The sequence below is a fragment of the Protopterus annectens genome, chromosome 8.part0 (assembly GCF_019279795.1).
Source record: "Protopterus annectens isolate FY-2018-M chromosome 8.part0, PAN1.0, whole genome shotgun sequence".
Taxonomy (NCBI): domain Eukaryota; kingdom Metazoa; phylum Chordata; order Ceratodontiformes; family Protopteridae; genus Protopterus; species Protopterus annectens.
Genome location: NC_056741.1, coordinates 1,400,119,308 through 1,400,140,502, shown reverse-complemented (window position 1 = coordinate 1,400,140,502; position 21,195 = coordinate 1,400,119,308). Strand labels below are relative to the sequence as shown.

At 44.4% G+C, this 21,195-nt stretch overlaps 1 protein-coding gene across 1 annotated transcript in view; it reads left to right on the top strand.

Annotated features, from left to right (window-relative positions):
* Positions 1-20,895, top strand: part of PPP2R1B (protein phosphatase 2 scaffold subunit Abeta) — a 1,373,270-nt gene extending 1,352,375 nt beyond the window's left edge. The window contains exon 15 of the mRNA XM_044080997.1: positions 18,928-20,895. Coding sequence (XP_043936932.1) covers positions 18,928-18,944 — 17 coding nt within the window. The 3' untranslated portion in view covers positions 18,945-20,895. The remainder of the gene's footprint in view (positions 1-18,927) is intronic.
* The last annotated feature ends 300 nt before the right edge of the window (positions 20,896-21,195 follow it).

The following is a 21,195-nucleotide window of genomic DNA, read 5'->3' as shown; positions in this document are numbered from 1 at the left end:
TACTCTGCTGTGACTGTTTTGGAGGCCGGCATGGATCCAGCTTCTCGCACGTACTTGGAGGCTTTGCAGACTGACGTTGAGGCAGCTGAAGGACCGAGGGGTTGTTCCACAGATTAATTTTAGGGACACGATTTGCACTATATTGATTGTCAGCAAGGGTCCGAACTGCCTAATATCTTTAGGACTGACGCCCTTTTGAAAAAGAAGCAGTAAACAAAACCTAATTCCTGTGCCCTTAAGGATCCTCAGCCTGAATTGCAGGATTTTCCACAAGGGTCTTAAACCCATTCCGCCGCCAAGTAGTTTCTGTTCCTGACTCCTCTTCTATCTCAGGCTTTCCTAGTCTGTCTGTATCTTGGGGATACTTTCTCATCTCTCTTAATCCCTGGTTCAGGAAATGTTTGCATTTTTCTGTTTGTTCCTTGCATTTTCTGTTCTATGCTTTGCCGTTTGGCATCTGTCTCCTGCCCCGAGGGACTTAACCAAATGTCTTACTCCTGTGATTGCCTTTTGCAGGATTGGGGGTACAAATATTTCCTTACCTGGATGACCACCTCATTCAGGCTTCCTCTCCAGAGACCCTGCTTCAGCACCTTTACAATGCTGTTTGTGTCTTGCAAAGCCTAGAGTTTAACAGTGAATTTCCAGAAATCCGTCTTGACTACTCCTCAGGATCATGTTTTTTCCTGGTAAAGGCTTCAGACAATTCTTTCTGGCATCACTGCTGCCACCCAAGGCTTTGTCTCCAATTGCCTTTTTTCAGTCCCTTTTTCCTCTGGTCTTGGTTACAGCCAGGGAGTTTCTAAGAATTCTGGGTTGCATGGCTTCCACCATTCCTATGCTTCCTCTAGCTAGATTACATATGAGAAAACTGCACTGGTTCCTAAAATCATTATGCCTTCAGCATCCTTATCCTGTGGACTTTCCAGTTCCTCCTCCTTCCATGCCTCAAGCTAGACCTTCAGTGGTGGACTCATCAGCTGTCAGTCAACCAAGGGCTTCCTTTTTCAGCCTCCAGTCCCCTCTCAAGAACCTTTTTTGGATGCCTGAGAGTGGGGGGATTCTGTCAGACTTCTAAAGGTTCAGGCCAGGGTTGGGCAGACCATTATCAACATCAAGGAAATGAGAGTTCTGCTCCTTGCTCTTCAAGCCTTTCTTCCAATGCGTCTCAAAATCTTCACAAACAATACCACATCAGCAAACAAGGGGAGACACTATCTTACTTCCTGTGCAGACTAGCTGTTCAGGTTTGGGGTCTGTCTATCCAGCATCGGATGAATCTTAGGCTTATTCCTTCAGAATAGAACCTTGTGGCAGACACGCTGAGCCAGGTCCATAACACAGACTCCTGAGTGGATGCTTCACAGAGATGTTTCTGGACAGTGTCCACCATTGGGGTACTCCTCAGCTAGATCTTTTTGATTCCCCTCTAAACAGACAACTTCCCTCTCTCTTGCACCAGAGTCCCAAGTCCTCTGGCATAAAAGGTGGACAACCCCCTCTTTTTCTCCAAAGTGAATGTTTCTCTATGCCTTCCCTCCCCTTTCTTTCGTACTGAGGGTCCTGTTCAAGGTAGAACAGGACTCTCCCAAAGTCTTGTTGGTGACTCCTTTTGGCCCAGACAGCATTGGTTCCCTCTTTTGCACCTAGCTTAGGCCAGTAACCCCAAGTTACCTCACAGGGTGAACCTACTTGCACAAAACAGGATCTCTCTTCCATCCTCACTTGTCCACTCTTCAGCTGACACAGTGAGTGATAGGGTTTTGATTCCTTTTAGGCACCTTTTTTTTTCTGAGGACATGCTTCGGGTTCTGCAAGAGGCCAAGAAACCCACTACCAGGAAATCTTATTTGTCCAAATGGAAGATATTTTCTCTCTAGTGTCTTGCTTGTAACCAGGATCCACTTTCTGTGGAAGTTCTTTTGGGTCTGTTATTTGTGTGAATTGCTCCATTCTGGCTTGGCATTACTGTTCAGTTAAAATGCACTTTTCAGCTGTTTTTGCTCGTCTGCCTCCTCCTTTGGCTTCGTGGTTTGAAGTCAAACAAATTCTTAAAGGCGTCCTTCATATTAGGCCTCCCAGGAAGAGTACTCCTCTTCCCTGGGACCTTAAATTTGTTCTTGAAAAATTGACTCTGGCTCCTTATGAAGCAGCAGCTTTAGCTTCCTTGCAACATTGTTCTTGGAAGGCTGTTCTTTTGGACCTTACTTCAGCTAGAAGGGTGTCCTGAGCTAGTTTTTCATAGGGACAGGGTGTCCCTTCATACTAATCCTTTTATGCCCAAGAGAATTAGTCTCTCAGATGTCCTTCAAGGATGCATCTGCAGTCATAACAAATGGGTTGTCCTGTCGTCAGGCAGCCCTTCGGTCGGCCGGATTCCAAAGTCTGGGTCCGGCTTCGGCTGATGTCGCACTTCACCCGACGTCATCTCTGCTGGTCTTCGGGTATAAAGGCATCAGCCGACGCCATTTTCCTCAGTCTTTCTTGCCGCCGCTCAAGCAGAAGCTGTTCGCAAGTGCCGGTCGGTCAGATCCAGAGATTACTACTACCGAATACTACTTCGAAGACTTCTAAAAAGCTAAGTACCCCGTTGGGGACTTTTTCTTGCCTCAGCCGATGTCAGAAAAAGTCAGTAACTGTTTAACTTGTGGGAAACAAATACCTCATAAAGATTTCCACTCTTACTGCCTGCCTTGCTTAGGCCCAGACCACGATGTAGCAGCCTGTTCGGCCTGTGCTTCCTTCAACCGACGAACGCTTAGGCGTCGGTCGGAGTTTGCTGAACAGTACAGATTTTGCGTACATTATGCCGTCGGATCCTCCGACTACCCAAATTGTTAAAAAACGCAAAGAAAAAGACCAACACTCGCGGTCCGCGGTTTCGGCCGAAACCACGGTTAAGCAAGCCGCGAGTGTCTCTGTTTCGGCCGAAACCGAGAAAACCGGTCAATCTTCAGCCGAATCCATGACTACTACTGAGGCTCCTGCTACCTTAGTTGAATCGGCTTCAGAAGTTTTGCCTACTACTGTGGTTCCTAGTGATTTATCAGACACCATTCCTTTGGATGTCTCTACCCCAGCACGTGGTGCTGCTAGGCCTCCTGCAGCCATGTCTATTAAGGACTTTGCCAGGGCTAAAGCAGCCAAAACTGTTAAATCAGTGCCTGTTAAGCCCCCCTCTCACAGGCCCACTTCTAGTTCACAAATGCTTACTCTGGCAGAGGATTTAATATCCTTAATTAGGGGATCCCAATCTCACCCAGACAGGGCCTCTCAACCCCCAGAAAAGAGACCTAGAGCAGAGCCCCCCGAGCCAGTGTCCTCTGATTCTTCGGATGACTCAGACATTACAGATCAGCCAGAGGCTCCCTTTTCTACTTATGAAGATTCCGATGCTGAAGAATCCATCCCATCTGCCTCTCCACCAGAGGAATTTTCCTTTGGGGAAACCTTACATGCCATGAGAGAACAATTCCAATGGCAGGGACAAGATTTCTCAGATTCAAGAAAAAGGCTTAGGACATTTCTGCACTTACCACAACATAGGCCCTTAGCTATACCTCCAGTACTGCCTGTTGTGGATGATGCATTTAATGATGTTTGCACTGCTCCTGATACTTTACCTCCAGCCCCTGCCAAACCTGATAGATTTTACAGGGTGCCAGACACTCATCACCACCTATACAAGGCCCCACTTGCAGATCCTGAGACTATATCCCAGGGGCCTAAGGCAGTAGCCTCGACCTCAGCAAAACCCTATTCCTTCTGAAAGGGAATCCAGGTCCTTAGAGAGATGGGGAAAAAGTTTACACGTCTGCTACTCTCTCAGCTAGAGCTTTAAACTGTCAGTTTCATATGATCCAATACCAAGAGTTTATGCTTGATCAGTTAACTAAGAAGCTGTCCACTGATGACTCCTTAGATAAGAAATATGTTTTAGAAATGGTGAATAACATTCAGCAGGTTAGTAACCATTCTTTAAAATGTGGCTATGATGCACTGGAGGCTTCATTTAGATCAGCCATGACTGGCACAGTGATAAGAAGGCATGCATGGTTGAAAGAACAGGTCTTACCGGATCATGTTAAAGCAAAGCTGTTAGATGCTCCTATGGATAAGGCCAGTCTATTTGGTACACCTGCTCAGCAAGTAATGAAGAAAATGGAAGAGAAGGCAAAATCTGTACAAACAGTTAAGGATTTCTTACAGGTTCAGCCCCCAAGGTTTAGCAGGAACTGGCCTGCCAAAAATTGGTCCTTTCCAGACTCCTCAAAATCTCAGAGGCAGGAATAGACTCTCTAGAGGCAGAAATCAATCCAGAGGAGGTGCCTACAGAGGACGACAGTGGCAAGGCAATAACCGAGGCACAGACACAACCACTGCCACTGCAACAGGACAATCACAGTGACTTGGCTCTGACACCGCCTACCAGGGAGCAAATAACAGCATCCTTTAGGCGGAAAGTTAGCCTTATTTTCGAAAAATTGGCACTATATCACAAAAGACAAGTGGATTTTGCAAACCATAGACCAAGGATACCGGTTCCACTTCCACACTTTACCAGTCAAAAGAGGAATGCCAAACCTGCCTCCAAATCAAAAAATAGAAGCTCTACAGCAGATAATGCAATTAACAAAGGTGAGAGCTGTGGAAAGAGTACCAATAACAGAACAGGGCAAAGGATTCTACTCCAGACTCTTCCTAGTACCAAGAAAAGAGAAAAGTTGGAGACCTATTCTCGACCTGTCCGTCTTAAACACATACGTCATTGTCCCAAAATTCAAAATGCTGACCCTACAGCAACTTCTTCCCATGCTGGGCAAGGAGTGTTGGCTGGTAACTCTAGATCTCAAGGAGGCATACCTGCACGTCCCCATACGACCAAATTGCAGAAGATACCTCAGATTTCTTGCAGGATCAGAGCATTATCAATTCTCAGCATTGCCCTTTGGCTTATCTACTGCCCAGAGTATTCACAAAATGCCTGGCATCAGTAATCGCTCACTGCAGGCTACAGGGAATCCAAATTTATCCATACCTGGACGACTGCCTGTTACAAGCGGACAACAAAAGCAAGCTGACAACAGATTTACAAAGAGTCATTTGCTTACTACAAGCCCTGGGATACACAGTCAATTTACAAAAGTCAAGACTGATACCATCCCAAACAAGAACATTCTTGGGTGCGGAATTGGACACAGTAAAACAAATGGCATTCCTAACTGCAGAAAAACAACAACTCCCTCTTTACTTCTTGGCATTAACAAAGCAGAACAAACTAACAGCAAGAAAAGTACTGCAGGCCTTGGGCTTCATGGCATCATGCATAATCTTGGTCCCACATGCCAGACTGCATATGAGAAAGCTACAGTGGTACCTAAAGAATTTATGGTCTCAACACAGGCACAGCTTAGAAACCGAAATCCCACTAATACCATGCCTGAAACAGGAGTTCCTATGGTGGGCTCAAGCATGCCAGTCAAACCCAGGCTTGCCCTTCCACAACTTTCAAGCAAGCCAAACCATCACAACGGACGCCTCAGACCTAGGCTGGGGGGCGCACATGTTGGACAAATGCATACAAGGACTGTGGACTCCAGACCAGGTGCACCTGCACATAAACCAAAAAGAAATGCTGGCAGTAAAACTAGCAATCCAGAAATTCAGACCATTCCTCAAAGAAGGCCATTTAATGATAAGGACAGACAACACCACAGTCATGTGGTACATCAACAAACAGGGAGGCACTCATTCATACCCCCTATGCAGAATGACTCTGGACCTTTGGAATATGGCTCTGAGCTACAACATCCAGTTACAGGCAATATTTGTGCCGGAAAAAGAAAACACCGTAGCAGACATGTTAAGCAGAACCACCTCGGATGCTCACGAATGGATGCTACACCCGGACATCTTCAAGGACATCACAAAGAAATGAGGTGTGCCACAAATAGACCTATTCGCATCCCCACTCAATCACCAGCTCAAAAAATTCTGCACAAGGACATACCACCCACTTGCATGGAAGGTGGACTCTCTATCCTTCAGTTGGAAAGGCCTGACAGCATATGCATTTCCACCTCTTCCTTTGATGCACAAGGTACTACTGAAAATCAAAGAGGAACGCCCAAGGATAATCCTGATAGCTCGAATTGGCCAAGACAACACTGGTATCCATTGCTGAGGAGCATGTCTCAGGGAGAATGTGGTCAATACCCTGATGCCTTTGATGTTAACTCAGAACAACTACAACATCATGCACCCAAACCTAAAAACCTTGCAACTGACTGCCTGGAACATCACATAGCAGCAACTAACCCAGACCTATCCCAAAGGGTTAAAGACATTATCCTTGAAGCCCGCAGACCTTCAACAAGAAGGAACTATGCAGGAAAATGGAAAAGATTTGTCATTTGGAGTACTGAAAGAGGAAAAGATGTGTCGAACATAGATATTGCTAACATCCTGGAGTACTTGGCAGAGCTTCTACATACAGGCCTGTCCTATTCCTCCATCAAGATACATGCATCAGCTATTTCAGCAGAATACAGCTTCGATCCACCTGCCTTTTCGTATCCTCTACTCAGGCAGTTCCTCAGAGGGATCAAGAATGTAAAACCTCCTAGGAAACCACCATTACCAGCATGGGACTTGAACTTTGTGCTAGAAAAATTGACACTCCCTCCATTTGAACCAGCAGCAACAGCAGATCTGCAACACCTATCATGGAAAACTGCTTTCCTACTGGCTATTACTTCAGCAAGGAGGGTTTCGGAACTACAGGCCTTAATGGCAGTACAACCTTTCCTAATCTTCCATCAAGATAGGGTGTCCATGAGAACTAATCCTACATTTATGCCTAAGGTGGTAATCAGAGTGTCTTTAAACCAGGCAATTCCACCTACCTACCTTCTTTCCCAATCCACAGAACAGGGGGGAAAGTGCTGCATACCTTGGATGTACATAGACAGTTACGCTACTACCTGGACAGAACCAAAGGTGACAGAAAAACTGACCAGCTTTTAGTAGCCTATGCAACAGGAAGGGAAGGAAAAGCAATTTCCAAACAGACAATCTCCAAATGGATAGGAAATTGCATAAGATTCTGTTACTCCTACCACAGAAAACCAATTCCACAGAACATAAGACCTCATTCTACAAGGGCTACAGCCACTACCACAGCTTTCTTACGAGGAGTGGCAACCAAGGACATTATTGAGGCGGCTACTTGGACCTCCGTGCATACATTTGCCAAGCATTATAATTTACCTCTATACTCTAGATCCCGAGCAGGGTTTGCCACTGCTGTACTGCAAGGGATCCTAACTACACCATAATTCTTCTTCCTCCTCCCCTAGTTTGGCTATGGTATTCTACCCATTTGTTATGACTGCAGATGCATCCATGAAGGACATAGTACAGTTTTGTACCTACCATAAATGTAGATGTCCGAACAGGATAGCATCTGCAGTCAGGATTACCCACCCTCCTTCCCCTCTGTGGTACTCCTAGGGTATTTACCCTCCTAATATCTAGCTGGGGGGGGGTCTCTTATGGTGTATTTGTTTGTATATATGTACATACATTGTTATTTTTTGTGTTTGCCTTCTACTTTGTTGGAAACATTGGCATTTATCCAAAATTTAGCTTTCCAAGAGGGCAACTGGCATCTGGGGCAAGAAACATTGAGGAAAATGGCGTCTGCTGATGCCTTTATACCCGAAGACCAGCAGAGATGACGTCGGGTGAAGTGCGACATCAGCCGAAGCCGGACCCAGACTTTGGAATCCGGCCGACCGAAGGGCTGCCTGACGACAGGACAACCCATTTGTTATGACTGCAGATGCTATCCTGTTCGGACATCTACATTTATGGTAGGTACAAAACTGTACTTTTCTCCACTTTTCCCTTCTCTGCAGTCTGCTAGTGAGACGTTTCTTCACACCTTGGATTTACATAGCTCAGATATTTGGATAAGACTAAGGTTGTTCGCAAGCCTGAGCATCGGTTTCCTTTTATCCTCCAAAATCTCTAGGTTTGGCTATTTCTAAGTAAGCTGTTTCTGCTTTGATTACTGAGGCAATTTCCTTTTGCTGCTGCTCTCATGGGGAAAGCCTTTCTGCTTCTATAAAGGCTTATTCTACTAGGGCTGTTGCTTCCTCTGGTGCTTTTTTTCAAGGAATTGGCTACCATTTCCATGACTGAGGCTGCTGCTTGGACTTCTGTTCATATTTTTACTAAACATTACAAACTGTATGTGGTTTCCAGGGCGAGAGCAAGATTTGCCAGAGCTGTCCTGCATTGCTTTCTTGAGGGCTCTGTTAGGCCTTTTTCCTCCCAAGTTTCCTCTTAAGCCTTTTTACTCTCCCTTGTAAGGAATGTTGCAGTAGTGATATGAAAAGGACATAGTACACTTATGTAAAATCTTACTGTAGAAGTAGATGTCCTTCCCTTCACTGTTGCAGTATTCACTCCCTCCTCCCCCTTTCTCTTTACTCCTTTCTTTTTTCCTTCTGGATGCACATGTACCTGCTTTTCTCCTTGAGCTGCTGCTGCTCCTGGGGCTGTTAAGTTCTGCATTATTTACATCTGTACATCACATTTATGCCCTGCACAGTAAGCGGGGAGCATACATGTGACATCGGACGTCCTTCAAACCTAAGGCTTTGGTATACTGGCTGGATGTTGAGCCACCCTTGGCAGGGGTTCCCTTTTGTAAGGAATTCTGAAACAATGAAGGAAAGGACTTCTGCTGTTATGGTAAGATTTTACATAACTGTACTTTTATGCCTAAAACTGTTTCAGAATTGCCTGTGATATAATCTCTTCATCTCCCTGTATTTTTCCAGAATAAAAAAAGGGAGAGAGAATCCTGCACACTCAGGATGCCCACGAGCAACTCTGATACTTTGACGGCACAGTGCACTTGAGGTAGTCTAATCTGTTGCTCGTTTCTTATGAAGGTAAGAAAAAAAGGACACAGTATCAAAACAAACTATATTCATATAGTTGCCTCATGCCATTCAGGTTTATTCATACCATGAAAAGACACTTCAGGCAAAGTTAGAGCCCATTCTACTAGGGCTACAGCTGCTTCTGTTGCTTTTTAAGAGTTGGACTTAGCAGTTTTCTAGAAATCGCAACTTGGACTTTTCACACTTTTAACAAACACTACAAAATTGACTTTACCCTTCATGATAGGGTTAGCTACAACCATTCTACAATGGCTCTTAAACTCTCATCTTCTTCCCTCCTCCCATTTTTTCTAAGCTTTGGTATTCGATCCATATAGCTAAGGCTACTGCAACAGTGATATAATGATGAACATGGTACAGTTGTGTAAGTAAACTTACTGTAACATTAGATGTTCAATTAGATAGATCACTGATGCATTACAAACACCCTTCCTCCACCCCTCCCTGTTTTTTTATGCCAGGGTGGGGTTTCCTGTCTTCCTCTCCTGTACATTTTCGTAGGACAGTAGTCTCCCTTGTTTCTGAGGCTAGAAAGCTCTGATTTTTTTTTTGTGCCAATACATCTGCTTTTATACCAGCTCACCCTCGAGCTTAATGATTGTATGTGAGTGGAGGGTGCCTTAAAGCTTTAAAAGCTGGATGGACTGTATGATCCTTGGCAGGATACATCCTATATCACTTTGGCTACTGCAGCATTGATCTTTTTGAATGTCTGCTGTTATGTAAGTTTACTTACACAGCTGTATGCCTGACTGCTTAGAAGATGCAGACAGTGTCTGCCCTTTCCATGCACACCATCCAGCTTGGTGCTTTTAGTCATCACTTCTCTTTCCATCGTGGCCCAGGATTGGAACGACCCTTGAGATTAAAATCAAGGGATAAGTCCTCTTAGTACAACTTGTAGGGTTACCTACCACCAACCCCAAAATGTTCTCAGAAGTAGGATGTGTAAGAGGAAGCACCTAGATTCTCAAGTCTCCCATAATCACAGATTTTGTTGAGGAAGAAGCTTCCTCCCCCTATCCCCTCAAGAAGACCACAGATTTGGGAAGAAACTTGAAGTGATGAGAGAAATCATGTCCCACTGACCCCATGTCTTCAAGAAAGGAGACTTCAGAAGGTGCTGGTCTTCCCCAGTAGCAGCTTTGGTGGAACCCCTGTGACAAGATGGTGGTCCTAGATTGAGAGTATGTATGGAAAGTGCCTGACATGGCAGAAGCCCGTACATACACAGAGCCAAACTTGGCTTCTAGACTACCAGGGACATGCCCCACTGGAGCATTGGCCTACTTGTAGACTCACTGTTTTCTCGGCTGCCACAAAGTGATCACAGAAAATGTTCAGGTGGTACACCCCCCCCCCACCCCCCCGGACACTGGGTCTAGAGTGAAGGATCACTTAGGTAATTGAGGCACAAAATAGATTTCCTTTTCTATCCCTTCCATAAGTCATTTGGCACAGATCAGATTTCATTGGAAGCTAGCAGACAAAACTAGTGTGCCTCAAAGTTGCCATTTGACTATACCAGCAAACCTTTTAGAATTACAGGTGTTGCCATGATTACCTTAGTCGGACTCTTCGTGTGATTGCTGTCCATGGTAACAGATGGTGCTATTCAAGAGAGGCACAATGAACTCAAAACAGGGCGGTCTGGCGGCGTTCAGAGAAGCGGGGCGGTCTGGCGGTGTTCAAAGAAGCGGGGCGGTCTGGTAATCCAGCCACCTGATAAGCTTGGCTTCCCTTGCTTTGGCCTCATTTGATAAGGAGACTACTACTAGAGAGCCTCATCCCCAGGCTGCTATCATATCTGTTTGGCAAATTTCACTTGGGCATACACACCTTCAAGCTAACTGCATTGTTTTCCACCTTTGGTAATAGTCAGGGACTCTGATTACTCTCCCAGTGTGGTCCAGTTTTAGCTAAACAAAAGCCTTCCATCAGCAAAAATGTATATTTTTATTTTTTATTTTACATTTGTTGACCGGGCTGCTTCAGCTGGATATATTTCCTTTTTCAGTAGAGGCCCGGGGAGAAAAGCTCCACATATAAACCACCACCACACAAAAAATGTTTATAATAAACAAGAAAGGTATTACAGTTTAAATTCTGGGAAGACTGTGACACACTATAATAAATACATCATACACCTACAGATCATTTTACAGTATGAATATCTAGGGCAGCCCCAAGACATTATTAGAATACATTTAAATCCTTGGTTATACTAGTTTACTCCAGACAGTTACTATTTCCAAAGGGTTAGACACTAACAGTAGAAAAAGGAAGAGGTATAAAGAAAATGGCAGGAATACTACCTTCAGGATACATTCATAGCCAAGTAGAAAATATATGTAATTGGTGCCTAAGTAGTAGAGAGAACTTATAGGTGCTACTAATTCAGAGCAGTAGACAGGAAAGAGTGGAGGAAAGTAGGAAGTCAAGAGATGACAAAGAGAAATCCGGAGGATCAGTCTGGGTAACAGCAAGGGCATAGCCAGTGAGTTTTAAGGTGCTTCTTAAGACTTTGTTTAAAGAGAGGAAGGGATGGAAGTGAGGTGTAAGGTCAGATGGCAAGAGGTTCCATTGTTTTCCAATGGTATTTGAGAACAGTGAGTCACCAGCTAAGTTGTTCGACTTGGTGGTACTGGCTAGAAGTTTATTGGAGGAGCGTATAAAGGCAATTATGTGACCCAGTAAAGATTAGATCAAATTACAGCTCCTTTTGCTTCCGTTCTTTGCTTTAACCATTTTGCTTGATCAAGGCTTCAGCTTTTTCCACTCTGCAAGTTCACTTAGCTGCCATTTCCGTTTATCACAAGTCAGCCAGTTGCCTGTTCTCTCAGGGTGCCTGTAAAGCTTTTACGAGAGGAATCTTTTTTGTTTTTTTGTTTAAGCTTGTAAACAAAGGTCTAGCCGCACCCTGGGACCTAAACTTTGTTCTTGAACTGTTAACTTCAGCCCTATTCAAACTCTGCAGTTAATGTATCGTAAGTGTCTGCCTAGGAAGGTGATTTCTAGTGGTGGTTATATCAGCAACAAGCTTTTCCAAGGTGCATGTCCTTTCTTCAAAGCCACATAACTTTCACAAAGGCAGGGTGCTACAGAGCATTTATGGCTAAGGTAGCAATGTTCTCAGATGTCCTTCATGGATGCATCTGCAGTCATAACAACTGGGTTGTCCTGTCGTCAGGCAGCCCTTCGGTCGGCCGGATTCCAAAGTCTGGGTCCGGCTTCGGCTGATGTCGCACTCCACCCGACGTCATCTCTGCTGGTCTTCGGGTATAAAGGCATCAGCCGACGCCATTTTCCTCAGTCTTTCTTGCGCGGCGCCAAGCAGAAGCTGTTCGCAAGTGCCGGTCGGTCAGATCCAGAGATTACTACTACCGAATACTACTCAAGACTTCTAAAGCTAAGTACGCGCTTGGGGACTCTTTCTTGCCTCAGCCGATGTCAGAAAAAGTCAATAACTGTTTAACTTGTGGGAAACAAATACCTCATAAAGATTTCCACTCTTACTGTCTGCCTTGCTTAGGCCCAGACCACGACGTAGCAGCCTGTTCGGCCTGTGCTTCCTTCAACCGACGAACGCTAAGGCGTCGGTCGGAGTTTGCTGAACAGTTTTTCGGCTCAGACTTTGCGTACATTATGCCGTCGGATCCTCCGACCACCCAAATTGTCAAAAAACGCAAGGAAAAAGACCGACACTCGCGGCCCGCGGTTTCGGCCGAAACCACGGTCAAGCAAACTGCGAGTGTCTCGGTTTCGGCCGAAACCGAGAAAACTGGTCAATCTTCAGCCGAATCCATGACTACTACTGAGGCTCCCGCTACGTTACCTGAATCGGCCTCAGAAATTTTGCCTACAACTGTGGCTTCTAGTGAGTTATCTGACACCATCCCGTTGGATGTATCTACCCCAGCACGTGGTGCTGCAAGACCCCCTGCAGCCATGTCTATCAAGGCCTTTGCCAGGGCTAAGGCAGCCAAATCTGCTAAGTCAGTGCCTGTTAAACCTCCCTCACACAGGCCCTCTTCCAGTTCACAAATGCTTACTCTGGCAGAAGATTTAATATCTTTAATTAGGGGATCCCAATCTCACCCAGACAGGGCCTCTCAGCCACCAGAAAAGAGACCTAGGACAGAGCCCCCCGAGCCAGTGTCCTCTGATGATTCTGCGGATGACTCCGACATTGCAGAACAGCCAGAGGATCCTTTTTCTACTTATGAAGACTCTGATGCTGAAGAATCCATTCCAGCTGCCTCTCCACCAGAGGAATTTTCCTTTGGGGAAACCTTACATGCCATGAGAGAGCAATTCCAATGGCAGGGACAAGATTTCTCAGATTCAAGAAAAAGGCTTAGGACTTTTCTGCACTTACCACAACATAGGCCCTTCGCTATTCCTCCTGTTTTGCCTGTTGTGGATGATGCATTTAATGATGTCTGTACTGCTCCTGATTCTTTACCTCCAGCCCCTGCCAAACCTGATAGATTTTACAGGGTGCCAGACACTCATCACCACCTATACAAGACCCCACTGGCGGACCCCGAAACTATTTCCCAGGGGCCTAAGGCAGTAGCCTCGACCACAACAAAAAACCCTATACCTTCAGAAAGGGAATCCAGGTAGTTAGACAGATGGGGCAAAAAAGTTTACACTTCTGCTACCCTCTCAGCTAGAGCTTTAAACTGTCAGTTTCACATGATACAATACCAAGAGTTTATGCTTGATCAGTTAACTAAAAAGCTATCCTCTGATGACTCTATAGATAAGAAATATGTATTAGAAATGGTAAATAACATACAACAGGTTAGTAACCGTTCCTTAAAATGTGGCTATGATGCACTGGAGGCTTCATTTAGATCAGCCATGACTGGCACAGTGATAAGAAGACATGCATGGTTGAAAGAGCAAGTCTTACCGGATCATGTTAAAGCTAAGCTATTAGATGCTCCTATGGATAAGGCCAGTTTATTTGGTACACCTGCCCAGCAGGTAATGAAGAAAATGGAAGAGAAGGCAAAATCTGTACAAACAGTTAAAGATTTCTTACAGGTTCAGCCCCCAAGGTTTAGCAGGAACTGGCCTGCCAAAAATTGGTCCTTTCCTGACTCCACAAGATCCCAAAGGGGCAGGAATAGACGCTCCAGAGGCAGAAATCAATCCAGAGGAGGTGCCTACAGAGGACGACAGTGGCAAGGTAATAACAGAGGCACAGACACAACCACTACCACTGCAACAGGACAATCACAGTGACTTGACTCTAACTCCGCCTACCAGGGAGCAAATAGCAGCACCATTAGGCGGAAAGTTAGCCTTATTTTGAAAAATTGGCACTATATCACAAAAGACAAGTGGATTTTGCAAACCATAGACCAAGGATACCGGTTCCACTTCCACACTTTACCAGTCAAAAGAGGAATGCCAAACCTGCCTCCAAATCAAAAAATAGAAGCTCTACAGCAGATAATGCAGTTAACAAAGATGAGAGCTGTGGAAAGAGTACCAATAACAGAACAGGGCAAAGGATTCTACTCCAGACTATTCCTAGTTCCAAGAAAAGAAAAAAGTTGGAGACCTATTCTCGACCTGTCCATCTTAAACACATACATCATTGTCCCAAAATTCAAAATGCTGACCCTACAGCAACTTCTTCCCATGCTGGGCAAGGAGTGTTGGCTGGTAACTCTAGATCTCAAGGAGGCATACCTGCACATCCCCATTCAACCAAATTGCAGAAGATACCTCAGATTTCTTGCAGGATCAGAGCATTATCAATTCTCAGCATTGCCCTTTGGCTTATCTACTGCGCCCAGAGTATTCACAAAATGCCTGGCATCAGTAATCGCCCACTGCAGACTACAGGGAATCCAACTTTATCCATACCTGGACGACTGCCTGCTACAAGCAGACAACAAAATCAAGCTGACAACAGATTTACAAAGGGTCATTTACTTGCTACAAGCCCTGGGATACACAGTCAATTTACAAAAGTCAAGGCTGATACCATCCCAAACACGGACATTCCTGGGCGCGGAATTGGACACAGTAAAACAAATGGCATTCCTAACTGCAGAAAAACAAAAAGAACTCCCTCTTTACTTCTTGGCATTAACAAAACAGAACAAGCTAATAGCAAGAAAAGTTCTGCAGGCCTTGGGCTTCATGGCATCATGCATAATCTTGGTCCCACATGCCAGATTGCATATGAGAAAACTACAGTGGTACCTAAAGAATTTATGGTCCCAACACAGGCACAGCCTAGAAGCAGAAATACCACTAATCCCATGCCTAAAACAGGAGTTCCTATGGTGGGCTCAAGCATGCCAGTCAAACCCAGGCCTACCCTTCCACAACTTTTGAGCAAGCCAAACCATCACAACAGACGCCTCAGACCTAGGATGGGGGGCACACATGCTGGACAAATGCGTACAAGGATTGTGGACTCAGGACCAGCTACACCTGCACATCAACCAAAAAGAAATGCTGGCAGTAAAACTGGCAATCCAAAAATTCAGACCATTTATCAAAGAAGGCCATTTGATGATAAGGACAGACAACACCACAGTCATGTGGTACATCAACAAACAGGGAGGCACTCATTCATACCCCCTATGCAGAATGACTTTGGACCTTTGGAACCTGGCACTCAGCTACAACATCCAGTTACAGGCAATATTTGTACCGGGAAAGGAGAACACTCTAGCAGACATGTTAAGCAGAACCACCTCGGATGCTCACGAATGGATGCTACACCCGGACATCTTCAAGACCATCACAAAGAAATGGGGGATGCCACAGATAGATCTATTCGCTTCCCCTCTCAATCACCAGCTCAAAAAATTCTGCACAAGGACATTCCACCCACTTGCATGGAAGGTGGATTCGCTCTCCTTCAGCTGGAAAGGTCTGACAGCATATGCATTTCCACCTCTTCCCTTGATACACAGGGTATTACTAAAAATCAAGGAGGAACGTCCAAGGATAATCCTGATAGCTCCGAACTGGCCAAGACAACACTGGTACCCATTGCTGAGGAGCATGTCTCGGGAGAAAATGTGGTCAATACCCCTGATGCCTTTGATGTTGACTCAGAACAACTACAGCATCATGCATCCAAGCCTAAAAACTTTGCAATTGACTGCATGGAACATCACATAGCAGCAACTAATCCAGATCTTTCCCAAAGGGTTAAAGACATTATCCTTGAAGCCCGCAGACCTTCAACAAGAAGGAACTATGCAGGAAAATGGAAAAGGTTTGACATTTGGAGTGCGGAAAGAGGAAAAGATGTGTCGAATATAGATATTGCTAACATTCTGGAGTATTTGGCAGAGCTTCTACATACAGGCCTGTCCTATTCCTCCATCAAGATACATGCACCAGCTATTTCAGCAGAATACAGCTTTGATCCACCTGTCTTTTCACATCCTCTACTCAGGCAGTTCCTCAGAGGGATCAAGAATGTAAAACCTCCTAGGAAACTACCATTGCCAGCATGGGACTTTAACTTTGTACTAGAAAAGTTGACACTCCCTCCTTTTGAACCAGCAGCAACAGCAGATCTACAGCACCTGTCATGGAAAACTGCTTTCCTACTGGCAATTACCTCAGCAAGGAGGGTTTCTGAACTTCAGGCCCTAATGGCAGTACAACCCTTCCTAATCTTCCACCAAGATAGGGTGTCCATGAGAACTAATCCTACATTTATGCCTAAGGTGGTATCCAGAGTGTCTTTAAACCAGGCAATCCCACCTACCTACCTTCTTCCCCAATCCACAAAACAGAGGGGAAAGAATGCTGCATACCTTGGATGTACATAGACAGCTACGCTACTACCTGGACAGAACCAAAAGTAACAGAAAAACTGACCAGCTTTTTGTAGCCTATGCAACAGGAAGGGAAGGAAAAGCAATTTCCAAACAGACAATCTCTAAATGGATAGGAAATTGCATACGATTCTGTTACTCCTTCCATGGAAAACCAATTCCACAGAACATAAGGCCTCATTCTACAAGGGCAACAGCCACTACCACAGCTTTCTTACGAGGAGTGGCAACCAAGGACATTATTGAGGCGGCTACTTGGACCTCCGTGCATACATTTGCCAAGCATTATAATTTACCTCTGTATTCCAGATCCCGAGCAGGGTTTGCCACTGCTGTACTGCAAGGGATCCTAACCACACCATAATTTTTTCTTCCTCCTCCCCTAGTTGGCTATGGTATTCTACCCAGTTGTTATGACTGCAGATGCATCCATGAAGGACATAGTACAGTTTTGTACCTACCATAAATGTAGATGTCCGAACTGGATAGCATCTGCAGTCAGGATTACCCTCCCTCCTTCCCCTCTGTGGTACTCCTAGGGTATTTACCCTCCTAATAGCTAGCTGGTGGGGGGAGTCTCTTATGGTGTATTTGTTTGTATATATGTACATACATGCTTATTTTTTGTGTTTGCCTTCTATCCTTTTGGAAACATTGGCATTTATCCAAAATTTAGCCTTCCAAGAGGGCAACTGGCATCTGGGGCAAGAAACACTGAGGAAAATGGCGTCGGCTGATGCCTTTATACCCGAAGACCAGCAGAGATGACGTCGGGTGGAGTGCGACATCAGCCGAAGCCGGACCCAGACTTTGGAATCCGGCCGACTGAAGGGCTGCCTGACGACAGGACAACCCAGTTGTTATGACTGCAGATGCTATCCAGTTCGGACATCTACATTTATGGTAGGTACAAAACTGTACTTTGTAACCAGACTAAATTGTTTAGCTGTTCACAGGCTAGTTTTTTCCTAGTCCATAAAGGTGTGTATCCTTCACTTCTAACAGGCCGGAAGTTGCACTGCCCATGTGTCCCTTTCTGCTATATTTATAGAAATAAAACTTTACTGATCAAGCCAAGGGATCAGTTTACAAGATCTTCAGTAACCTTGGCAGTCTATATCAAAATCTTTCAGTGGATGATATCTGTGGGGCAGCAACATAGGCATCTTTGCATACCGATGCCAAACATATAACCTCTGTATGTCTAGATAGAGGAAATTTGGTGCCCCCGTCTTAGTGCAGATTATCTTGAGACTACCTATCCTGTTCTGCTTGGGACTCTCCCATCTATTACAGTATGTAGATTGGATCAACTAGAATAAATTGCCAAGTACTTTACCTGTCATTATGTTTGTGCCTGCGTGCCTGTCTCTCAGCCATATTGTCACTTGTGCACAACCAGGAGGTTAGCCAGAAGCTGTCAATGTTTTTGGTCTTTTTAAGGCAATAGTTTCTTGTGTGAACTACATTGGCCACAATTGGTTTGCAGAGCGAAATGGTGAATTGTGGGAGGAGTTGAGGATGAGCTTACAGTTAGAAAAGTTGCTGGGTAGAAGGCATCTGTAGTTCCAGTCCATCTAATGTGGTATACAGACAATGGATTTGTGTCTTACTGGACATGTTCTGATTGGGAGGTTATTGTTCATCTTGAGTATTGTCTGCAGTGTGATTTAATAGTGGATGGGATTAAGTGCGAGTGGACATCTGCTCATAAAGATAAACTTCCAGTGCTTTGCCGGTCTCCAGAGTGGGACTGGTTTTCTCCTTGTGCAGAAGGATACTGGTAAGAAAGCTGAGGGTATATCAGTGTACATAGCCTGTGCAAGAAAGCTTAAAAATGCCATGGGCAAACATCAACTTTATTTGGGGAAATGTCCTATGCATCTTGTGGGAAGTGGGTTGTTGACCCAGCCTGAGTTCTGGATGTTGGAGCTGGTGTTGGGCCTGCTGTGTCTTAAGTCCTGGTAGTTGGGACTTATGCAAGTGAACTCTCAAATCTCTTCTATTATGCTTGTATTTTGCGGTGAGTACCCAAGGTAAATTCCATTTTTGTTTTGACTTATCAGCTGATAGCTTGACTGTACCACTTTTCTGAAGTACTGACATTTTTTTTTTCTTTACAGTTCTTTGCCTGTCTTAAGGAGAACCAGCATGAAAGAGAAGGAACCATCTCAGAATCATGTTAAGAGCGTGTTACAGTTAATTACAGACGCAAAGGGGCAACTTCCAGCTTATATTGAGCATAAATAATTGCTGAGAAAGATTAGGTTCCTTTTAAGGACAAACTGCAGTTTTATAATTTGTATATACCACAAGCAATTATGTTGAGTTGTGTATGTCATGTGCTTTGTATGCAGACTTGCATTTACTAGAATTCTTTTGTGAGTGAGCAAGCAAGGGATTGTCATGTATTTTTTTTTCTGATAAAGGTAACCACTAAATATCGTCATGCACTGACTTCAGAGCCCCTTGTAACACACTTTTTGGGAATGTTGGATAATGCCAAGCCAAATTCAGTTGCATTTAAACACTGTTAAAAGATTTAGCAGACAGATTTTTATGTTCTTTTCAGCCAGGTGTTCTCTGCTGATGGTATTCATCGCTGTGTTTTGCAGTGGAAGCCTTCCATGTAAGATATTCCAGAAATTACAAATTTGTTCTTGCCATGGCTGGTCCTGGCTATGATAACATAGCTTCACTGTCTTCATAGTTAGGCTGTTAGTTTTGCTGCAGGTTGTACATTGCTTACCAGTGCATCTTTTCAGTCCTTTGGTGGTTCTTTTTCATTGTATAATTGTGGACATCCACTGAATGCATTATAACATTTTATTTAATCGGATGACATGAGTGGATGGACATGAAAAGTTAACTGTTATGTTGATGGTTAGTACTTCTGGAGATGTATACTGGTGATATTGGAATAGCATGGAATGGTGTGTCTGAAGCATTGGTAAAAAGAGTGGTAATTTCAAGACTGGACTACAGTGGCCTTGGCATACTGTTACAAGATGACTTAAAAACAGCAGTATAAACAGACCAAATATTGTAAGAGACTAAAATGTGGTTCGCATCCTGCCTCCCCCCTGAAACTGTTTAGCTATTGTAAGGATGTAGTTATAAGTGATGCACGTTTCATAGACTGCATCTGTCTTATTGTGAGGAAGACTGACAATACCATGAAATGACCGTTCTTTATAGTGTTGCTTTGGTAGAGTGGTAGCCATTTCTCAACTGTTACTTGGTTGTGTATTATTTGTGCCATAAAGGTGAGGTTTAGGAATGGACAGCCGTCACAATGGCAGGTGTTAAGTTCACCCTTACCCCCAGAGGGACAGTAGACTTGCCCATGATGCTGATAAACCGAGTTTGTAGCTTACGTGGTTCTGCAGGACTGACCCAAATGAGATGAGCATTCAGCTTTGTCTGTGAAATGGAGAATTTCCTATCCTTGGACATTTCATTCCATGAATAGAGATCAGAGTTTGTCTTTAGACAGCAGCAAGCATGGAGCAGGGCCTTCTAAGCCAGGTGAGGAGTCCATTCAGACACATGGTTACAGCTTGCTTTTTCAAGTCCCATATCTTGCCCCTGATGGACAGGGCCTGGTAAGGCATTGTTACAGAAAAGTCCCATTTACTGTTATCACAAAGGCCAGAAGTTCTGACCACTAGTGTTTACCCTTAAATGGGAACAACTTAGTGTTGATAGGTAGTTAGTGAAGACCTGTTTTTAAGTTGTGGAGGTCCAAAAATATGGACCAGAAGTCAGATTTTACACAAACACTGCACATAGCTACCAGGAATTGTTGCAGCCTTGTAAGTAAAGAACCATGCATTTGTTTGGGGATAGTATTGTCTTGAGATGAAAATATGTAGTCTTGGAAAGACAGCTGGACAAGGCCAGTCAGCAGACTTGTAGGTTTAATAAAGTGGGTTGGTGTGATGTGCAATAGAAACATGTTTGTGTCTCGGTTAAGAGGAATTTTATATGTACTGATTATCCTAGCACATCTTTGTACAATTGTTAAAAGGTTGGTTGTTGCCAAGCCATTCCTTGACACTAAATAAACTTAACTGATTTTCTCAGGCCTACATAACTTTTCATGGTCACCCACTGTTGCTGTGAAACTGTAAGAGCTCTTCACTTCTTGCATGTGGCTGGGTATAGAACTGGTGTTTTTGTCTTCTGTGTTTGTAGTTACTGTGCACTGAGATGGCCTATCCAGTGTCTGTAATTTACTGTTGCCTCCAACGTGCACCACACACCCACAAGCTCATTCCCTCAGTCAAAGACAAATGCATACACAAGTGTAGTCATACTAAATGATGCCACCTTTCTGTAGTCATGGCCTACCCTACTCTGCACCATTGTTTAAATGTTTTGTTATATAA